Source organism: Haematobia irritans, chromosome 3 (assembly GCF_050003625.1).
Source record: "Haematobia irritans isolate KBUSLIRL chromosome 3, ASM5000362v1, whole genome shotgun sequence".
Taxonomy (NCBI): Eukaryota; Metazoa; Arthropoda; class Insecta; order Diptera; family Muscidae; genus Haematobia; species Haematobia irritans.
In genome coordinates, this window is record NC_134399.1 from 19,008,694 (window position 1) to 19,031,835 (window position 23,142).

The 23,142-nt window shown below is 27.4% G+C and overlaps 3 protein-coding genes and 2 long non-coding RNA genes across 5 annotated transcripts; all 5 read left to right on the plus strand.

The window, feature by feature from the left end:
• The first annotated feature begins 4,188 nt into the window (after positions 1-4,188).
• On the plus strand, positions 4,189-6,199 carry LOC142229301 (uncharacterized). The gene is made up of 5 exons (XR_012720374.1): positions 4,189-4,445; positions 4,510-4,615; positions 4,681-5,195; positions 5,261-5,624; positions 5,689-6,199. It is a non-coding gene; the product is annotated as an uncharacterized LOC142229301 (long non-coding RNA).
• A 7,532-nt stretch (positions 6,200-13,731) lies between these two features.
• On the plus strand, positions 13,732-15,339 carry LOC142229290 (uncharacterized). Its single transcript, XM_075299840.1, has 2 exons — positions 13,732-14,199; positions 14,387-15,339. The coding sequence occupies exon 2, from the start codon at positions 14,744-14,746 to the stop codon at positions 15,281-15,283; it is 540 nt and encodes a 179-aa protein (XP_075155955.1). The 5' UTR covers positions 13,732-14,199; positions 14,387-14,743; the 3' UTR covers positions 15,284-15,339.
• LOC142229286 (uncharacterized) lies at positions 15,318-16,874 on the plus strand (the record flags this gene model as incomplete). Its single annotated transcript, XM_075299835.1, has 1 exon — positions 15,318-16,874. A coding segment is annotated over one exon (1,500 nt), but the record flags the coding sequence as incomplete, so codon positions are not given.
• Positions 16,875-20,592: 3,718 nt separating this feature from the next.
• Positions 20,593-21,322, plus strand: LOC142230782 (uncharacterized). Its single transcript, XM_075301410.1, has 2 exons — positions 20,593-20,983; positions 21,141-21,322. Exons 1-2 carry the CDS (start codon positions 20,593-20,595, stop codon positions 21,320-21,322), a joined length of 573 nt encoding a protein of 190 aa, XP_075157525.1.
• A 796-nt stretch (positions 21,323-22,118) lies between these two features.
• On the plus strand, positions 22,119-22,647 carry LOC142231583 (uncharacterized). The gene is made up of 2 exons (XR_012720832.1): positions 22,119-22,390; positions 22,452-22,647. It is a non-coding gene; the product is annotated as an uncharacterized LOC142231583 (long non-coding RNA).
• The last annotated feature ends 495 nt before the right edge of the window (positions 22,648-23,142 follow it).

Here is a 23,142-nt window from a genome sequence, read left to right on the forward strand (position 1 = left end):
AAAATTTCCTATAAAAAATAAAATCTTTAAAAATTTTTCTATAGAAATAAAATTTTGACAAAATTTTCTATAGAAATAAAATTTTGACAAAATTTTCTTTAGAAATAAAATTTTGAAAAAATTTTCTTTAGAAATAAAATTTAGACAAAATTTTCTATAGAAATAAAATTTGAACAAAATCTTTTATAGAAATAAAATTTAGACAAATTTTTTATAGAAATAAAATTTTGACAAAATTTTTATAGAAATAAAATTTTGGCAAAATTTTCTATAAAAATAAAATCTTTAAAAATTTTTCTATAGAAATAAAATGTTGACAAAATTTTCTATATAAATAAAATTTTTGACAAAATTTTCTATAGAAATAAAATTTTGAAAAAAATTTTCTACAAGAATAAACTATTGACAAAATTTTTTATAGAAATAAAATGTTGACACAATTTTCTATAGAAATAAAATGTTGGCAAAATTTTCTATAGATATAGATTTTTGACAAAATTTTCTATAGAAATAATGGTAATTTCTATACAAATTTTGCAAAATACGATTTGTTTGTTTGTTAGTTTTTTGGTAAAATTTTCTGAAAATGTTGGTAGATTTTTTTTTTTGGCAACCGTGTCCGAAAGTCAAATCTGGGGAACGGTTTACATAGGGGGCTGTATAATTATGGACCTATAAGGACCTATATTTGCATGATACTAACATAACATCCCAAAATTTATATCAGATCGTATGAAATTTGCTCTTCCTAGAGGCTGCGGATATCAAATATGGGTATCGGTTTCTATAGGGACTATATGTAATTATGGACTCATATGACTCAATTTTTGCAAGGTTTTTAGAGAACATATACTAAAATAACGAGTCAAATTTCAACCCGATCGGATGAAATTCGTTCCTCTAGGAGGCTCCGGAAATCTAATCTAGGTGTTTTGTTTATGTGGAGGCTACACCCAAAGGAATTTGTTAGTAGGGACAGCAGAGAAGTCTGCTAAAACAGCAGAAAGTCTGCTGAAAAAGTGACAGCAGTCACTGTTTGCTGAAATAGCAAACATTTCCTGCTATTTTTTAAGCTCGATTACACTAAAACATGTTTTATTTTGGTTAAAACAAATAAAAATGTCAACTTAGGAGCTATCCTAACATAATTAACACAATATTTTATGAATATCTATGGTATTTGACCAAAAATCTGAATATTTATCGAATTGAGGCATAACAGCAAACAAAATGTTTGCTAATCGTATTTAGGAGCTTGTAAGTATATTACAGTGCAAAAATATACCAAAAACTACTTTTGGTTCTTAGATAGGCTTTGGGGAAAAATTTATAACCTAAAAATTTTATAAATTGTTGCTCATTAGGCCCTGAAGTACACAGCAGACATCGACTGCTATTTTTAGCAGACTTTTTTCTATGAGTGTATGTATAATTATGAATCGATATGGACCAATTTTTGCATGGTTGTTAGAGGTCATATAATTACATCACGTACGAAATTTCAACCAGATAGGATGCATTTTTTTTCCTTCAAGATACACCGGAAGTCAAATCTGGGGAACGGGTTATTTGGGGGATATATATAATTATGGACCCATAGGGTCCAGCATTTGCATGACTATTAGAGGAAGTACACTATTATAACGTCCAAATTTTAACCGGATCGGATAAAAGTTTGTCCTCTAAGTGGCTCCGGAAGTCAAATTTGGGAAATTTTGAAATGGGGACTATACAATTGTTGAAATGTACAGGCTATTTCTGTATGTCGATCGAACTTGATCGGTCCTGTAAAACCATATAAAATTCTATACATCCAAACCATTTTTGTAATGCAAATTGACTGATTTGTACGGATTTAATTATCAAAATGCGAATTTTTAGAGACGTGAGTTGCTGGATGTATTCCATTGAATGGCAAAAGAGAGGGTTGCCCCACGCGCATATCTTGAAGTAAACTTTGGGAAATTTTGAAATGGGGACTAACAATTGTTGAAATTTACAGGCTATTTTTGTATGTCGATCGAACTTGATCGGTCCTGAATTTATAACCAAAAATTAGCTGTTTCTATGCATTTTCATAGACCAAGAAAGGTATAGACATCTCAAGTGAATTCACAGCGCTGCAGTTTGTCTGCACACCGTAGAGGGCTCTTTTACGTCTGCAATTGAGTGATTTTTTAATTTGGCTTTAATTTGTTTTCTTACTGAAACACCAAATATTGTAAAACCATATAAAATTCTATACATCCAAACCATTTTTGTAATGCAAATAGACTGATTTGTACGGTAATTCTCGTTTTCCAAAAAGTAATTGAGTCACTTGAGTGGAATGACTGCGCACTGCAAATAAACAAAACCATGGTGAATTGTCAAACGATGTCTTTATATTTAATTGGTCTATGGCATTTCAGGCGATCGACAGAGCTCGTTCGACATACAGAAACAAGCAGTTCGCTTTTTTCAAATGTTTGTGTTTATTGGTAATAGATAAAAAATGTCTCGCTCTTTACGTTGGAATAATGGCAACAATGCTTACTGTAAGCATCAATCACAATAACAATTTTAGGGATGACTAGTTACAATAATGAATTCAGTGCAGTGTTGCCAGAAATGACGAATTACTTAGGGCCCAAAATGAAAAATAACTTGAAACAAACCATACCCAATAAACACAGGATGAGCGTCCCAATAAACACAAACGTTTGAAAAATGCTAAATTTCAACAATTTTTCAAACATTTTTTCAAAGGATTAGGGTAATATTCAAGTTGAGAAATTGTTGAGAAAATCGCGTTCTCAACAAAAAGCAGACATTACCCTCAACAGTGAAATTCAACACATTAGCAATAATATCTCAAGTGTTATCCTCAAATTGAAATGCATCGCTACTCAATAATTTGTCAAACAATTTTCGATGCGAGTCAATTCAAAATTAACATCGTTGCAAATACTTTTCAACCTAAGTTTGTATGAATGATATCCCCACTTCAAATTGAAAGTCAAAGCCAAAATTCTATGAATTTTGTATAATTTATTCATTTTCATCAAAATAAAATATATAATAATACACTACACTACATAATACACTACAATACCAATTGATAAATAATGATCTTATTAAACATATCAACAAATAAGAACAAAAAAAGAAACAAACAACAAAACTTTAAATATCTTAAACATTATTAGTAAACACTTTTGCATTCATAATTCGATTTCCTTCCTTTTGGTGTCATAAAACAGCATTAAAATTTATTAACCTGCGGGCAATTTGGAATTAGGAACGTACTGGACCGCGTGTTAGAATTGATTTCCAGCAGAAGGAATTCACAAAATATCCATTTTAAACTGATAATAGCATATGAATTAAACTGACGATGTGATGCACATTTTCATCCAGAAGTTTTGATTTCAACAATTTGTTGTTTTTAACAATTTTAATTGGTTGCACTTGTAATGTTTCTGGAAACTTTTTCTTGTCGATAAGCCACTCATTTTTCATTGGTCAGCTTCTTAATGTTTGCAAGAATGTAGCATCCAAAGATTTTAGTTTTCTGCAAAGAGATTTAAATTTAGTGACTTCTCTAAAATGTTGATTTAATTTCATATTGACGTACCAATTATTATAAACTATTTGAAGCAGTTCCAGTTAATTGTCCACCTTTTTTTCATCGGCCAGCTTTTTAATGTTTTCAAGAACGTAGAATCCATAATTTTACTTTTCTGCAAAGAGATATACATTTAGTGACTTCCTTAAAGTTTTATTTCATTTTTTATTTTCACTTACCTATTTTTATAAACTATTTGGTTGTTTGTCCCAGAATTTTCCATTTCTTTAATTTCTTGCAATTGACCACGAACTTCGTTGCACAAATAAGTATTGAAAACCACATGTTTTTTTCGTTGCATTTTAGGGTAGTGTTTTGTCAAAGTTTTCTCATATTATCTTCAACACCTTTTCAAAGATTTCGTCAACATTTTGGCAAATTGGAAGTAATTCGCAAACAATTTGAAGATGTATTGAAGATGAGCTATTTCAAGTCAAGTTGAATTTATTTTGAAAATTATATTTACCCTCAAACTGAAAAGTTGTTGCATTTGAAAAACGCTCATCCTGTGTTTATTGGGGTTTTTCAAATGCAACAATTTTTCAGTTTGAGGGTAAATATAATTTTCAACATAAATTCAACTTGACTTGAAATAGCTCATCTTCAATACATCTTCAAATTGTTTGCGAATTACTTCCCATTTGCCAAAATGTTGACGAAATCTTTGAAAAGGTGTTGAAGATAATATGAGAAAACTTTGACAAAACACTACCCTAAAATGCAACGAAAAAACCATGTGGTTTTCAATACTTATTTGTGCAATGAAGTTCGTGGTCAATTGCAAGAAATAAAAAAATGGAAAATTTTAGACAAATAACCAAATAGTTTATAAAAATAGGTAAGTGAAAATAAAAAATGAAATAAAACTTTATGGAAGTCACTAAATGTATATCTATTTGCAGAAAACTAAAATTATGGATTCTACGTTCTTGAAAACATTAAAAAGCTGAACAATGAAAAAAAGGTGGACAATTAACTGGAACTGCTTCAAATAGTTTATAATAATTGGTACGTCAATACGAAAAATTAAATCAACACTTTAAAGAAGTCACTAAATTTAAATCTCTTTGCAGAAAACTAAAATCTTTGGATGCTACATTCTTGCAAACAATAAGAAGCTGACCAATGAAAATTGAATGGCTTATCGACAAGAAAAAGTTTCCAGAAACATTACAAGTGCAACCAATTAAAATTGTTAAAAACAACAAATTGTTGAAATCAACAACTTCTGGATGAAAATGTGCATCACATCGTCAGTTTAATTCATATGCTATTATCAGTTTAAAATGGATAGTTTGTGAATTCCTTCTGCTGAAAATCAATTCTCACACGCGGTCCAGTACGTTCCTAATTTCAAATTGCTCGCATGTTAATAAAAGGAAGGAACCAAAAGGAAGGAAATCGAATTATCAATGCAAAAGTGTTTACTAATAATGTTTAAGATATTTAAAGTTTTGTTTTTTTGTTCTTATTTGTTGACGAAAAAACCACATGGTTTTCAATACTACTTTGGACAACAAAGTTCGTGGAAGAAATAAAAAAATGTTGACATTTTTTAATAATCAATTGAAATTGCTTATAATAATTGGTAAGTAAAATTAAAACACGAAATGAAAACTTTAAGGAAGTCACTAAAATCAAATCTCTTTGCAGACAACTAAAATATTTGGATGCTGATTCTTGGACACATTAAGAGACTGGCCGATGAAAAATGATAGTGGCTTATCGAGAAGAGAAAGTTTCCATAAATCAAAGTGCAACAAAAAAAACTTGGTATTTATTCTTTTCCATATCAACAACTACTGGATGATAATTCGCATCACATCGATAGTTTAATTTACATCGCATCATCGGTTTAATTTGTTATTTTGTGAATTGAAATTGCTGGAAATTTATTCCAATTATCTAGTCATCAAGTTCCTGAAAATTGCCAGTATTTTAATAACAAAAATTTTGTAAAACCAACGTTCTTGATGAAAACACGAAGTACGTGGTAAGTTGGAAGAAATACAAATTGGTAAGTCAAAATAAAAAGTGAAATGAAAACATAATGGAAATCACAAAACTCGATTGTTTTGCAGAAAACTAAAATCATTGGATGGTATATTCTTGGAAGATGTTGGCCGATGAAAAACCGATGAAGGGAACAACAAAGAAAAGTTTTCAGAAAACTTACAAGGTGCAACCAATTAAAACAAAGTGCAACAATTCCTATATCAAGAACTTCTGGATGAAAATGTGCATTACATCAATTTACATCCCGTCATCAGTTTGATATTTTGTGATTTCCTCTTGCTGGAATCTATTCTAACACACAAGCCAGCAAGTTCCTCGATAGTAATTATTTCAAATTGCCAGGATATTAATTAATAGTTATTTGACACCAACATTATGGAGGAAATGGAATTATACATGTAAAAATGTTTAAGATATTTAAAGTTGTATTCATAGTTTTATTTATTAATACGTTTAATAAGATAATTACATTTTGATTGGTATTATATTTTTATTTTTATATATTATTAATGTTATTTTTAAGATTATTATATTTGTTAACGAAAAAAATAATAAAATTTACAAAATCTCTAGAAATTTAGTATTGACTTTCAGTTAGAACTAGGATTGACTTTCATACAAATTGTGGTTTGAAAGTATTCGCAACAATGCTAATTTTTTATTTTTATCACATTGAAAACTGTTTGAGAAATTATTGAGTAGCGATGCATTTCAATTTGAGGATTACGATTGAGAAATTATTGCTATTGTGTTGAATTTTACTGTTGAGGGTAATGTCTGTTTTTTGTTGAGAACGCGATTTTCTCAACAATTTCTCAACTTGAATATTACCCTAATCCTTTGAAAAAATGTTTGAAAAATTATTGAATTTTAGTATTTTTCAAACGTTTGTGTTTATTGGGTAGTAAAGAAACGAAGAGCTACAACTACATGGGAGAGCGTGATTTCTATACCGGTGGCATTACAATGAACAAATGCATCAAAAGAAGAAATTGCTTGAAGAACGAGAGGAAATTATCTTGAGATGTTTATTTTCTTTATTTTCATTTCTTGAAGAATAAAATTGGAGAAGAAAAATGTGTTTGACTCCCCTAGGAAGGTTATCCATACTTATTTTTATCTAGTATGTACCTTTTTAAATAAAATAAAATATATGTATTGAGGCACATTATTCAATAAAAACAAACTTGAATCTCAGTCATTTTACAAGCCCAATCTTATTTCCAATAATCTGGCATCTCTAACAAGTTTGTTTTGTTTCCAATTCTTTTTGTTTTTGCATTTAATGTGAGTTGGTGTTGCTTTCAATTAACAAAGATCAAAGATCCTAGTAAAATACCTTAGAGATAGATCTTCTATGGTCTGGCATCCTAGTAGACTCTCTTTGTCCTGCATTGTTGTGGCCAGACCACAACGGGCGAACAGTTAGTTGCTAAAACAAAACTACAGCTGGCAACAATTTCATGTAAACAATGCAAGGAGTAGGAATTACTGCGGATAAACGTTCTATATGTCAGTATTCTGAAAAATTAAATTCCTCAAGATGGGTTTCTATGTGATGGCGATAAGTGGCTTCATTCAGTCTTCGTCACAAAAGATACATTTGTCTTTACTCGTCGCCACAACTACCTGGATTCCATCGCGAGCATAGAACTCATCTCGATTGGAAACTAATATCAATTTGTAGCCATTCTCTTTTGGATTAGAATTCACATATGTTTGGAATTCACATATGTTTGAATTCGTGGGTTCGATTCCTGCTTCTACCGAACACCAAAAAGTTTTTCAGCGGTGGATTATCCCACCTCAGTAATGCTGGTGACATTTCTAAGGGCTTCACTGCAATAATGTGGAGGTCCCTTGTCATTGAGTTTAATATGGAATCCGAAAGAGAAAATGGAGTTATTGGACACGTAAAGGAATTGTAAGCGGAGAAGCTTTTGGTTCAAATCAAGGCGCATCCGAAGGACACATTATCATAAACTGGACTCTTTCCGGCCGGAGCAAGACAGATACGAAGAGGAAGATGAAAAGAAGGTTGAGGAACCGCAGTGGACCAACTAAAATCTAAGTGGACACAAATCCGCTAGCTCTGATTCGTGTCATCCTCCATAACCTATCCTAACCATATCCAGTATCCAAAATAAAAACTGGCACATTTTCTTTGCTAGTGTTTCTGGTTTTGTTTTACTTCATCCAAATTGAAGTACTCAAAATGATGTAAATGTGATATAGTGAAGATTTTCTGTTATTGTCTTTGTAACAAGCCGGAAATCATGGGAACGACAAAATTTGCCAACCGGATTTATAATATTATACATTATAAAAACTGATCAATTTAAAATCATCTTATAAATCGTTGTTGGTGCGCTGATCATTTTATTGACAAAGGTAGCATTTTTTCCGATATCAAATTTGTGTTTTTTTTTTGGTTAAGAAAAATATTGAATTTGGAAAATGTGGGATCAAATTTCGGCATCAATGATTGCCGGGAATGGTGGCAATAGTTAAATGTCCCAATCGGAACTATAGCTCCTAAACCCCACATCGTAGATACTGATCAACTCAAAATCAACTAATAGTCGCTCTAATTGGCTTTTAGTTGGTTTAGAACAAAATGAAATTTGGAAAAGTTGGACGCAAATTTAGCTAGATGTATATGTTAGGGCGACGCATAGACATCTGAGCTAGTTTTTTTTTTTAAGAATTAAGAAATGCGATGATGATTAATATGACTTGGGTCACCAAATGACCCCAACATAATATAAGGGTTAATCAAATTTGATTGCACTAAAATCATCTGTGACAGTCCTGTTATATGATTCGGATTTAGTTATAGTTCACATACTATATAGTAGAGATACAACAATTTGGCACAGAGTAATCTTCTAAGACACAATTGAGAGTAAAATTATTACCCATGCCGTTTTAGATTTGGGTATATTTACAAATATTTACACTGGTGGCAAATTTTTGGATAGAAATAAAATGTTGACAAAATTTTCTATAGAAATAAAATTTTGACAAAAATTTCTATAGAAATAAAATTTGGACAGAAGTCTCAAAGAAATAAAATTTTGACAAAATTTTCTATAGAAATAAAATTTTGACAAAATTTTCTATAGAAATAAAATTTTGACAAAATTTTCTATAGAAATAAAATTTTGACAAAATTTTCTATAGAAATAAAATTTTGACAAAATTTTCTATAGAAATAAAATTTTGACAGAAGTTTCTATAGAAATAAAATTTTGACAAAATTTTCTATAGAAATAAAATTTTGACGAAATTTTCTGTAGAAATAAAATTTTGACAAAATTTTCTATAGAAATAAAATTTTGACAAAATTTTTTATAGAAATAAAATTTTGACAGAAGTTTCAAAGAAATAAAATTTTGACAGAAGTTTCTATAGAAATAAAATTTGGACAGAAGTTTCTATAGAAATAAAATTTTGACAAAATTTTCTATAGACATAAAATTTTGACAAAATCTTCAATAGAAATTAAATTTTGACGAAATTTTCTATAGAAATAAAATTTGGACAGAAGTTTCTATAGAAATAGAATTTTGACAAAATTTTTTATAGAAATAAAATTTTGACGAGATTTTCTATAGAAACAATATTTCGACAAAATTTTCTATAGAAATAAAATTTTGACAAAATTTTCTATAGAAATACAATTTTGACAAAATTTTGTATAGAAATACAATTTTGACAGAAGTTTCAAGAAATAACATTTTGACAAAATTTTCTATAGAAATAAAATTTTGACAGAAGTTTCTATAGAAATAAAATTTTGACAAAATTTACTATAGATATAAAATTTTGACGAAATTCTCACTATAAATAAAATTTTGACAAAATTTTCTATAGAAATAAAATTTTGACAAAATTTTCTATAGAAATAAAATTTTTACAAAATTTTCTATAGAAATAAAATTTTGACAGAAGTTTGTATAGAAATAAAATTTTGACAAAATTTTCTATAGAAATAAAATTTTGACAGAAGTTTGTATAGAAATAAAATTTTGACAAAATCTATATAAATAAAATTTTGATAAAATCTTCTATATAAATAAAATTTTGACAAAGTTTTCTATAGAAATATAATTTCGACAAAATTTTCTATAGAAATAAAATTTTGACAAAATTTTCTATAGAAATGAAATTTTGACAAAGTTTTCTATAGAAATAGAATTTGGACAGAAGTTTCAAAGAAATGAAATTTTGACAAAATTTTCTATAGAAATAAAATTTTGACGGAAGTTTCTATAGAAATAAAATTTTGACAAAATTTTCTATAGAAATAAAATTTTGACAAAATTTCTATAGAAACAATATTTTGGCAAAATTTTCTATAGAAATAAAATTTTGACAAAATCTTCTATATAAATAAAATTTTGATAAAATCGTCTATATAAATAAAATTTTGACAAAGTTTTCTATAGAAATGTAATTTCGACAAAATGTTCTATAGAAATAAAATTTTGACAAAACTTTCTATAGAAATGAAATTTTGACAAAGTTTTCTATAGAAATAAAATTTGGACAGAAGTTTCAAAGAAATAACATTTTGACAAAATTTTCTATAGAAATAAAATTTTGACGGAAGTTTCTATAGAAATAAAATGTTGACAAAATTTTCAATGAAATAAAATTTTGACAAAATTTTCTATAGAAATAAAATTTTGACAGAAGTTTCAAAGAAATAACATTTTGACAAAGTTTTCTATAGAAATAAAATTTGGACAGAAGTTTCTATAGAACTAAAATTTTTACAAAATTTTCTATAGAAATGAAATTTTGACGAAATTTTCTATAGAAATGAAATTTTGACAAAATTTTCTATAGAAACAATATTTTGATAAAATTTTCTATAGAAATAAAATGTAGAAAAATTTTGACAAATTTTTCTATAGAAATAAAATTTTGACAAAATTTTCTATAGAAATAAAATTTTGACAGAAGTTTCAAAGAAATAACATTTTGACAAAATTTTCTATAGAAATAACATTTTGACGGAAGTTTCTATAGAAATAAAATTTTGACAAAATTTTCTATAGAAATACAATTTTGACAAAATTTTCTATAGAAATACAATTTTGACAAGATTTTCTATAGAAATACAATTTTGACAGAAGTTTCAAGAAATAACATTTTGACAAAATTTTCTATAGAAATAAAATTTTGACAGAAGTTTCTATAGAAATAAAATTTTGACAAAATTTACTATAGATATAAAATTTTGACGAAATTTTCACTATAAATAAAATTTTGACAAAATTTTCTATAGAAATAAAATTTTGACAAAATTTTCTATAGAAATAAAATTTTCACAAAATTTTCTATAGAAATAAAATTTTGACAGAAGTTTGTATAGAAATAAAATTTTGACAAAATTTGCTATAGAAATAAAATTTTGACAAAATCTATATAAATAAAATTTTGATAAAATCTTCTATATAAATAAAATTTTGACAAAGTTTTCTATAGAAATATAATTTCGACAAAATTTTCTATAGAAATAAAATTTTGACAAAATTTTCTATAGAAATGAAATTTTGACAAAGTTTTCTCTAGAAATAAAATTTGGACAGAAGTTTCAAAGAAATAAAATTTTGACGGAAGTTTCTATAGAAATAAAATTTTGACGGAAGTTTCTATAGAAATAAAATTTTGACAAAATTTTCTATAGAAATAAAATTTTGACGAAATTTCTATAGAAACAATATTTTGACAAAATTTTCTATAGAAATAAAATTTTGACAAAATCTTCTATATAAATAAAATTTTGACAAAATCTTCTATATAAATAAAATTTTGACAAAGTTTTCTATGGAAATATAATTTCGACAAAATTTTCTATAGAAATAAAATTTTGACAAAAGTTTCTATAGAAATGAAATTTTGCAAAGTTTTCTATAGAAATAAAATTTGGACAGAAGTTTCAAAGAAATAACATTTTGACAAAATTTTCTATAGAAATAAATTTTTGACGGAAGTTTCTATAGAAATAAAATGTTGACAAAATTTTCTACAGAAATAAAATGTTGACAAATATTTCAATAAAATAAAATTTTGACAAAATTTTCTATAGAAATAAAATTTTGACAGAAGTTTCAAAGAAATAACATTTTGACAAAGTTTTCTATAGAAATAAAATTTGGACAGAAGTTTCTATAGAACTAAAATTTTTACAAAATTTTCTATAGAAATGAAATTTTGACGAAATTTTCTATAGAAATGAAATTTTGACAAAATTTTCTATAGAAACAATATTTTGATAAAATTTTCTATAGAAATAAAATGTAGAAAAATTTTGACAAATTTTTCTATAGAAATAAAATTTTGACAAAATTTTCTATAGAAATAAAATTTTGACAGAAGTTTCAAAGAAATAACATTTTGACAAAATTTTCTATAGAAATAACATTTTGACGGAAGTTTCTATAGAAATAAAATTTTGACAAAATTTTCTATAGAAATACAATTTTGACAAAATTTTCTATAGAAATACAATTTTGACAAGATTTTCTATAGAAATACAATTTTGACAGAAGTTTCAAGAAATAACATTTTGACAAAATTTTCTATAGAAATAAAATTTTGACGGAAGTTTCTATAGAAATAAAATTTTGACAAAATTTACTATAGATATAAAATTTTGACGAAATTTTCACTATAAATAAAATTTTGACAAAATTTTCTATAGAAATAAAATTTTGACAAAATTTTCTATAGAAATAAAATTTTCACAAAATTTTCTATAGAAATAAAATTTTGACAGAAGTTTGTATAGAAATAAAATTTTGACAAAATTTGCTATAGAAATAAAATTTTGACAAAATCTATATAAATAAAATTTTGATAAAATCTTCTATATAAATAAAATTTTGACAAAGTTTTCTATAGAAATATAATTTCGACAAAATTTTCTATAGAAATAAAATTTTGACAAAATTTTCTATAGAAATGAAATTTTGACAAAGTTTTCTCTAGAAATAAAATTTGGACAGAAGTTTCAAAGAAATAAAATTTTGACGGAAGTTTCTATAGAAATAAAATTTTGACGGAAGTTTCTATAGAAATAAAATTTTGACAAAATTTTCTATAGAAATAAAATTTTGACGAAATTTCTATAGAAACAATATTTTGACAAAATTTTCTATAGAAATAAAATTTTGACAAAATCTTCTATATAAATAAAATTTTGACAAAATCTTCTATATAAATAAAATTTTGACAAAGTTTTCTATGGAAATATAATTTCGACAAAATTTTCTATAGAAATAAAATTTTGACAAAAGTTTCTATAGAAATGAAATTTTGCAAAGTTTTCTATAGAAATAAAATTTGGACAGAAGTTTCAAAGAAATAACATTTTGACAAAATTTTCTATAGAAATAAATTTTTGACGGAAGTTTCTATAGAAATAAAATGTTGACAAAATTTTCTACAGAAATAAAATGTTGACAAATATTTCAATAAAATAAAATTTTGACAAAATTTTCTATAGAAATAAAATTTTGACAGAAGTTTCAAAGAAATAACATTTTGACAAAGTTTTCTATAGAAATAAAATTTGGACAGAAGTTTCTATAGAACTAAAATTTTTACAAAATTTTCTATAGAAATGAAATTTTGACGAAATTTTCTATAGAAATGAAATTTTGACAAAATTTTCTATAGAAACAATATTTTGATAAAATTTTCTATAGAAATAAAATGTAGAAAAAATTTTCTATAGATATAAAATTTTGACAAAATTTTCTATAGAATTGAAATTTTGACAAAATTTTCTATAGAAACAATATTTTAACATCATTTTCTATAGAAACAATATTTTGACAAAACTTTCTATAGAAATAAAATTTTGACAAAATTTTCAATAGAAATGAAATTTTGTATAGTAATAAAATTTTGACGAAATTTTCTATTGAAATACAATTTTGAAAAAAAAAATCCCGAAAAACATGAATTATGAGGCCAGAGCATTACTGAACATTTGTGTTTTTACCCGAGTTTGGAATGAATCCAATCCTTGGAAGAGTAGGGGGCATTCTCTACACAACTATGGGTTTAAACAGGGTGTTGAATTTCATTGCTCATTCTAGTTTAGTTCCTTTTATATTTGAATTGTTGCAGATTACTGTCTGATTCTTTGGCAATAAATATGTTCAAATATCCTCAAGTATTATTACGACACAAGACTACTGCGAATTTATGTAGTAACTGAATAAACCCAAAAAATAACAAAAATTCCTTAAATAATTGCGGAAAATATCATACGCTAGTGCCTTTTATTAATTTCTACCTGTGTAACTGGAGTGTCCCAAAAGGGAATAAAACATACGAAAAATACGAAATATGGCTATAAAAATTAACTTTATTTTATGTTATTCAAGTCGAGAACTGGCAACATAAACATGATGTCGCTGAAATCAAAAAAACAAAAGGGATTGACGTGTCAACTGTGTTTTAACATATGTGCTGATAGACATCGAGATCTTTATGACAAGAATGGCCAAAAAACTGAAATACACATGGTAACAGCAAAATATTTTAATCCTGCGGTAAGTAGCATCTAAACAAAAATTAATTCGCTTTCTATTCGACGCTTTTTATTGGTTTTAATTATTAATTATAATTCTTGCTTCTGCCAAACACAAGCGCTGAATATTTTTTTATTTGAATATGGAAAATATCGAAAATAAAACGAATCCAAAAAATTTATAAACTTTTTGTATCTTGTAATTTTAGTGGCTGATCAATGAACACAATGTCAACGTTGGAGTTATATGTGTGAAATGTTGGCATAATATTTACGAATTTGATCTGTTCCAGGAGAGTATTGTAAGGAAACATATGCGATTTGATTTATTTCAAAGAAATCCTCAACCGTCGAGAAATACCAATGGAATAATTTCATATGGAGTCCCTTGTACAAGTATACCAATGCATATGGTTAATCTAAATGATTTTAGAAGGTTAGGGGTGAACAGTAGTCTTGCTAATTCATTAAATTTGAGTAATGAATCTATTTAAAGACAAAATGATGGGGAAACGATTGAAATTGATTCAAATGTTGCAGATCAATCTTCTTTAGAAGTTCAGACTATGCAAGATGAAAACCTTAGCTTTATACCAAACGACAAGGTGGAAATTGATGAAACTTCTTTAAATCTGCCCTACGAAGGTAATGAACCACAGGGTGATCATCCCATTCAAATTGAGAATAATAGTATGATGCCACAAAATAATGAACAAATCGTAAATATTTCTAATCCTTTACTTCCTCCTAATGCCATACAATCTAGTGTAACTCAGACTCCACACTTAGGAGGAATGGTTTTAATGCAAAATGATATTAATATTTGCTCTGACTTGTCATCAGGGGAAAATGCATTCGATTCTTCAGCAGAATCGGAGGATTTTGACGAATCAGTTGGTATATTTATAGGCGGAGAATTTAATAAGCCAGTCGAACAAACCCAAAGCGAATTCAAGAGCCAATCTGACAATGACGTATCAAAAGAGGCCACACAACAACACTTACCTCCCGGGGGAACCTCAAAAGGCTATAAAGACACAAATGATCGTGAAATTGACAAAAGAAAAATGAAGCAAGCAAAGATGGTACTTTTAAAGAATCTCTAGATATTAATGATGCAAGTAGGTTTTCCAGCAATGAAGCAATGAAGCAAGCAAAGATGGTACTTTTAAAGAATCTCTAGATATTAATGATGCAAGTAGGTTTTCCATCTCAGACGCGGAACGTGGTGAAAACTCTGAGGATACAATTTCGGAAGAAGAAACCACTCAACAGTTACATCCAAAGGAATCCAGCTCAAATGTTCACGGCGGTAAGCAACAAAAAACGAAGAGAACCAAAAACGCTTTATCAACAGCTGCTGTAGATTCAGATGGATCAATATCAGATTCAGACAGTAGCCAAAATTCTGATGATGATATTTCGGAGAAAGAATCTGAGCAAATTCGAGGGGATACCAGCAAACGCAATAAAATAGCAAATGCTCAAAAGAGTGCATCTATAGCGTCCAAAAGTATTGAAAACTCTGATCACCGAACTTTGGAAGGGGAAAGCTGTCAAAAACAACTTCCAGAACCTTCTTCCTCTGGAGGAAATTTCCAAGGCAAATTGAAGGAACTAGCTCCTACTGACACCAAATTTGCAGGAGGCGCTATCAAAAAACCACGTCGAAAGCAAATTCAAATTTCATACAGAAAAAAGTTAAAGGTCCTACAAACCGTTGAAGATTACGATGAATATATCGCTCAATGGCGCCCCCAACTTGAGTGTATAATATGTCATAAAAATGTTACAAAGTTTACCCTATTGCTGGAACACTATAAAGACCAGCATCCTGGAGAACAATGTCACATAGAGTGTTGTAATGAAAAATTCTTCTATCGATATGAAATAGAGAACCATATTCATTATCACAGTGATCATCTAGGAGCTTATAAATGTGAGATTTGTTTCAAGTGCTATTCAAAAACGCACGAACTGAAAGAACATCTCAAGATAAAACACGCTGGATTGCGTTACGTATGCTCCAAGTGTGGAAAGGGTTTCATGGCCAAGCAGGCCATGAGCATTCATATGAAACTGCCTTGTAACAAAGACGAAAATGAAAAGAATCTACTGAGGACACATACTTGTAAAGATTGTGGCAAATCTTATAAAACCAAATCCATTTTACGTATCCATTACAAGAATGTGCATATGGCCGATCGGAAAATATACACTTGTCCCATTTGTGATAAGCCTACTACCAGTTTAAGTGTTTTTCATGCTCACAAATTAGTCCATACGGTGGTAAAGGATCGCAAATTTAGTTGCGAGTTTTGTTCCGGCAAATATTTGCAACGCAAGATTCAACTTCTCCATCTTAAGAAGGCTCACCCGAAAGAGTGGAATGAACGACAAGAAGCTAGAATTGCAAATCGTGAATCTATAAAAACCTACAAATGTCAGTCTTGCGAAAAAGTTTATAAAACTCAATTGGCTTTGAATGAACACAAGAAAGTAGTTCATAGCGGAGAGGTTAACTTCAAATGTAAACTTTGTCCAAAAACTTATAGATATAGCTCGAATGTTGCTGCCCACTTTAAAAGAGTACATTTTGAGGAATGGGAGAATAAGCAGAAAAGTGAAAAAAATTTATAATTTTTTCTATGCCAAATGATCTCAAGTAATACATAAATAAATGTTTTTTAATAGTGATATTCGCAGAATGCCCACTTTAAAAGAGTACATTTGAGGAATGGGAGGATAAGCAGAAAACTGAAAATAATTTGTAATTTTCTTTTTCTATTGATATAATATAAAAAATATATATGTATGTAATTTTTTTCTATGATTCCATAGATTATTTTATGTCAAGTTTGTACCAAGCTAACAAAAAAGTTTGGGTTTCGAAGAGGCCCTATGTGATGCCGGTATGTGGCTTCATTCAGTCCTTGTAACAAATGACATATTTGTCGTTACTCGTTGCCACAACAACCTGGAGGCCTTGATGGCAAAATGTGCCTACCGGAAATATAGCTCTTACGCCACACATTATAAAATCACTTTCTAAATCATTATAGACCTAGTTGTTGGTTGTTGTTGTTTTGACAAAATTTTCTATAGAAATAAAATTTTGACAAAATTTTTTATAGAAATAACATTTTAACAGAACTTTCTATGGAAATTAAATTTTGACAAAATTTTCTATAGAAATAAAATTTTGACAAAATTTTCTATAGAAATAAAATTTTGACAAAATTTTCTATAGAAATAAAATTTTGACAAAATTTTCTATAGAAATAAAATTTTGACACAATTTTCTATAGAAATAAAATTTTGACAAAATTTTCTATAGAAATAAAATTTTGACAAAATTTTCTATAGAAATAACATTTTAACAGAACTTTCTATAGAAATTAAATTTTGACAAAATTTTCTATAGAAATAAAATTTTGACAAAATTTTCTATAGAAATACAATTTTTTACAAAATTTTCTATAGAAATAAAATTTTAACAAAATTTTCTCTAGAAATAAAATGTTGACAAAATTTTATCTAGAAATAAAATTTTTTACAAAATTTTCTATAGGAATAAAACTTTGACGAAATTTTCTATAGAAATAAAATTTGGACAAAATTTTCTATAGAAATAAAATTTTGACAAAATTTTCTATAGAAATAAAATTTGGACAAAATTTCCTATAGAAATAAAATTTTTACAAAATTTTGTATAGAAATAAAATTAAAAAAAAATCTATAGAAATAAAAATTTGAAAAAATAAAAATTTGAAAAAATTTTCTATAGAAATAAAATTTTGACAAAATATTGTATTATGTCTGGAATGAGTGATTCGGACCGGATCGTGGTTTTGGGCGATTTATTTTTGACAAATTTGACAATTTTTAATTTTGACAAAATTTTCTATAGAAATAACATTTTGACAAAATTTTCTACAGAAATAAAATTTTGACAAAATTTTCTATAGAAATAAAAGTTTGACAAAATTTTCTATAGAAATAAAATTTTGACAAAATTTTCTATATAAATAAAATTTTAACAAAATTTTCTATAGAAATAAAATTTTACCAAAATTTTCTATAGAAATAAAATTTTGACAAAATTTTCTATAGAAATAAAATTTTGACAAAATTTTCTATAGAAATAAAATTTTGACAAAATTTTCCATAGAAATAAAATGTTGACAAAATTTTCCATAGAAATAAAATGTTGACAAAATTTTCTATTGAAATAAAATTTTGACAAACTTTTCTGTAGAAATAAAATTTTGACAAACTTTTCTGTAGAAATAAAATTTTGACAAACTTTTCTGTAGAAATAAAATTTTGACAAAATTTTATCTAGAAATAAAATTTTTTACAAAATTTTCTATAGGAATAAAACTTTGACGAAGTTTTCTATAGAAATAAAATTTTTACAAAAGTTTGTATAGAAATAAAATTTTGACAAAATTTTCTATAGAAATAAAATGTTAACAAAATTTTCTATAGAAATAAAATTTTACCAAAATTTTCTATAGAAATAAAATTTTGACAAAATTTTCTATAGAAATAAAATTTTGACAAAATTTTCTATAGAAATAAAATTTTGACAAAATTTTCTATAGAAATAAAATTTTGAAAAAATTTTCTATAGAAATAAAATTTTGACAAAATTTTCTATAGAAATAAAATTTTGACAAAATTTTCCATAGAAATAAAATTTTGACAAAATTTTCTATAGAAATAAAATTTTGACAAAATTTTCCATAGAAATAAAATGTTGACAAAATTTTCTATTGAAATAAAATTTTGACAAACTTTTCTGTAGAAATAAAATTTTGACAAAATTTTATCTAGAAATAAAATTTTTTACAAAATTTTCTATAGGAATAAACCTTGACGAAGTTTTCTATAGAAATAAAATTTTTACAAAAGTTTGTATAGAAATAAAATTTTGACAAAATTTTCTATAGAAATAAAATGTTAACAAAATTTTCTATAGAAATAAAATTTTACCAAAATTTTCTATAGAAATAAAATTTTGACAAAATTTTCTATAGAAATAAAATTTTGACAAAATTTTCTATAGAAATAAAATTTTGACAAAATTTTCTATAGAAATAAAATTTTGAAAAAATTTTCTATAGAAATAAAATTTTGACAAAATTTTCTATAGAAATAAAATTTTGACAAAATTTTCCATAGAAATAAAATTTTGACAAAATTTTCTATAGAAATAAAATTTTGACAAAATTTTCTAGAGAAATAAAATTTTTACAAAATTTTGTATAGAATTAAAATGTTTACAAAATTTTCTATAAAAATAAAATTTTGACAAAATTTTCTATAGAAATAAAATTTGGACAAAATTTCCTATAGAAATAAAATTTTGGCAAAATTTTCTATAGAAATAAAATTTTGACAAACTTTTCTGTAGAAATAAAATTTTGACAAAATTTTCTATAGAAATAAAATTTTAACAAAATTTTCTATAGAAATAAAATTTTGACAAACTGTTCTGTAGAAATAAAATTTTGACAAAATTTTCTATAGAAATAAAATTTTGACAAAATTTTCTATAGAAATAAAATTTTGACAAAATTTTCTATAGAAATAAAGTTTTCTATAGAAATAAAATTTTGACAAAATTTTCCATAGAAATAAAATTTTGACAAAATTTTCTATAGAAATAAAATTGTAACAAAATTTTATATAGAAATAAAATTTTGACAAAATTTTATATAGAAATAAAATTTTGACAAAATTTTCAATAGAAATAAAAATGAGAAAAAATTTTTTAGAGAAATAAAATTTTGACAAAATATTGTATTATGTCTGGAATGAATGATTCGGACCGGATCGAGGTTTTGGGCGATTTTAATTTGCCTATGGTGTCTTGGCTCAGCTTGCCTGATACGGAGGTGTTGACTCCAGTGACTATTTCTGGTGGATTGGAATGGGTGACGACTTTTTTGCTGGTTTGGGTCAGATAAATGGAGTTTTGAATTTCGTTGGGAAGATTCTTGATTTGGTTTTTGTAGGCGATCCTTATAATTTTTATTTGTCCAGATGTGATCCTGTTTCTTATCCCGAGGATAGATATCACCCTGCTTTCTCTCTTTCCCTCTTGGATATTGCTCATGGGTCTCAAATGGATGCTGCTCGGGACGAGGGACGAGCGAATTCAGCACATCGAAATTGGTATTCTTAAAATATAGTGAAAATATATTTTAAGAAGACGAATTTCGATGTGCTGAATTCGCTTATTTCGGGTGTTGACTGGGGCTCTGTTTGTAGGTGTGATCGATTGTCCGATCGCGATGTGGCTGTTGATAATTTCTACGAGGTTTTGGGCGGATTTGTGTGTCGGACGAAGGGTGGATTTCCCTAGGAATCAGCCATGGGTATTCTCCTGAGTTGACGAGACTCCGGAATGATAGCAATAGATGTTTTAGACGTTATAAGAGGACGGGATCTGATTTTGATTATGCTCGGTACTCTGTCGCTAGGTCTATTTACAATATGGAATCAAGGGAGTGTTATGTTCGTTAAATTGATAAGGTTTGTACCACTTCATAAGTCAGGGAGACCCTTTGATGTGAGTAATTATAGGGGGATAGCAAAATTGAATGCTATTCCCAAGGTTTTTGAGAAGATGGATGTGACGGATGTTTTGTCGCATAGCATTTCTTCGATACTGGATTCTTGCCAGCATGGTTTTCGTAAGGGCCTATCGACTACTACGAACTTGGTGGAATTTACTTCTCATGCTATTAATCAGTTTGTTGTTGGGAATCAGACTGATGTTATTTATACGGATTGTAGTAAGTCTTTTGACCGGGTGAATTATAAGCTGTTGTTATATGGATAGGATTGGATTGGCCAGTTCACTTTTGGCTTGGATTTCGTAGTATCTTGATTGCCGTACGCAGATTGTATATTTTGGTGATTCCTATTCAAGGTGCTTTGATGTCCCATCAGGTGTGTCGCTGGGTAGTCATTTGGGGCCTGTCTTATTTTTGTTATTTATAAACGATTTACCTCAGTCTGTAGTTAACTCTAGGATTTTGATGTATGCTGATGATGTTAAGATATTCTCCTCGTTCGATAATTCTGGTCGGGTGCATTTATTACCAGATGATTTGGATAGCTTTGGTGATTAGTGTAGAGTAAATCTAGTGGATTTGAACTTGAAGAAATGCTAGTTTATGCGATTCTTCAGGTCTAGGTCTATTGATGTTCGGTATAGTATACGGGGCGAGTTATTTGAAGAGATTGATTCTTTTGTTGATCTTGGCATTGTTATGGATCGTAGGCTTAATTTTAATGATCATATTAATTCGATGGTGAGTAAGGCATTTGGGGTTCTAGGATTCATAAAGCGTTGGGCGAAGAAGTTACCAAGAGGCTTTTACTGCCCTTGTTAGACCTATTCTGGAGTATGGTTCTATACACCCAGAAAAAAGTGCCTTCGAAACTAAAGTTTATTCATTTTATAGTTTATCCATTTTATTTCCATTAAGGTAAAATTTTGTGAGAAATAATAAAATTTACTCGTTTCAGTAAAAAAATCCTAAACTGTAAGCAGTTAGGAATAGTTCATTAACTAGAATAAGGCATGAAATTTTACTCATACTGTTTTCTTCACTGGGTATAAGAATTTACTACTGAACAAGAACATTTTATTCACCGATAACAAAGCATTCGTAAAAATAAACAAAATCCGAACTAAAACCAAGTTTCCTCAAAATTAGTAAAATTTCTTATAAAATTATAATTGCGACTTCCTTTATAATAGAAAGTTTTTCATACATACCAACAACACTTGGCATAGAAAAATATTTTAGTTCATTCGTACTAAGAAGTATGCAATCCTTTCAAATCTTAAGGAAACACACTTGTTAGAATATAGGAAATTTTCCTATATTTCTATTGTCTACCTGTAATCGATGCCTGTCATCGTAATCGATGTGTTTGCGCGTGGGTTGTTTTTTTAGTTGGAATCGCATTGTTATGGTATACGGAGAGATTGTTAAAAAAATAATATGGTAAAATAATATAATAAATAACAAATAAAATATATAAAATATTTGTTATTTTAAATTAGTGAGAAAAATGTTCGTTTTTTGAAAATAAATCTATCAATGTTCGTGATGGTGTATAAAGAAAGAAAACACCAGCAGAGAAACAACCCTTTCATTTGTCTTCATTTTGGAATCTTCAATTATCAGGTAATATTCAGTGACGCTAACCTTTTGTAACAAAATGGTTTATGATCTTTTATATTTGTAGGTATTGAAATTGTAAAAGGAGGACAAAATCGTTACGCAGCAACTTATTAAAAGTGAAAGGTACTAGAAGAAGAAAAAATGCGTTTTGCAGTTGATGACATTACATGGAAATTGGAAATAGTGGAATAATAAACTAATATTTCAAGGCCAGTCGATGCTGTTGATTCTTAATAAATATATTCAATATATTAATAAAACATGTCTTTTATTGAAGATAAAATTGCTTATATAAATAAATAAAATTGTATTTAAAAACGAAGGTAAGCAGTTCTAATTATGAAGTAAAAGTTTTACCACAAATATGTAAGATTTGTCCAAATGAATGAAAAAATTTCAATAAAATCATTCCATATATTAATTCAAATCAGTTAAATTTTTTCATTCTGCAGCATAGTGGTAAATAAATATAGGAAAATGTTAACTAATATATGGAATGCATTATACCTAATTTCTACGAAAATCACATCGTTCAAACAAATAAAAATGTCTTTGGCGCTATACGAAGTTCAACTTTCTTCACAATAAGTTCATTTTAACTTAAAGAAGGGGTCACTTTTTTCTGGGTGTAGTGTGGGATCCTCAGTATGATGTTTACATGGATAGGATAGAATCGGTTCAGAAGGTCTGAGAACAAGAAAAAGTCGCTGGGGGCCAGATCTGGAGAATACGGTGAGTGGGGAAGCAATTCGAAG

Coding starts and splice junctions, on each gene's coding strand:
- LOC142229290 (XM_075299840.1), top strand. CDS start 14,744: ATGCAAGATGAAAACCTTAGCTTTATACCAAACGACAAGGTGGAAATT.
- LOC142230782 (XM_075301410.1), top strand. CDS start 20,593: ATGATAGCAATAGATGTTTTAGACGTTATAAGAGGACGGGATCTGATT. Junction 20,984..21,140: donor TGTTATTTATACGGATTGTA/GTAAGTCTTTTG, acceptor ATGTCCCATCAG/GTGTGTCGCTGGGTAGTCAT.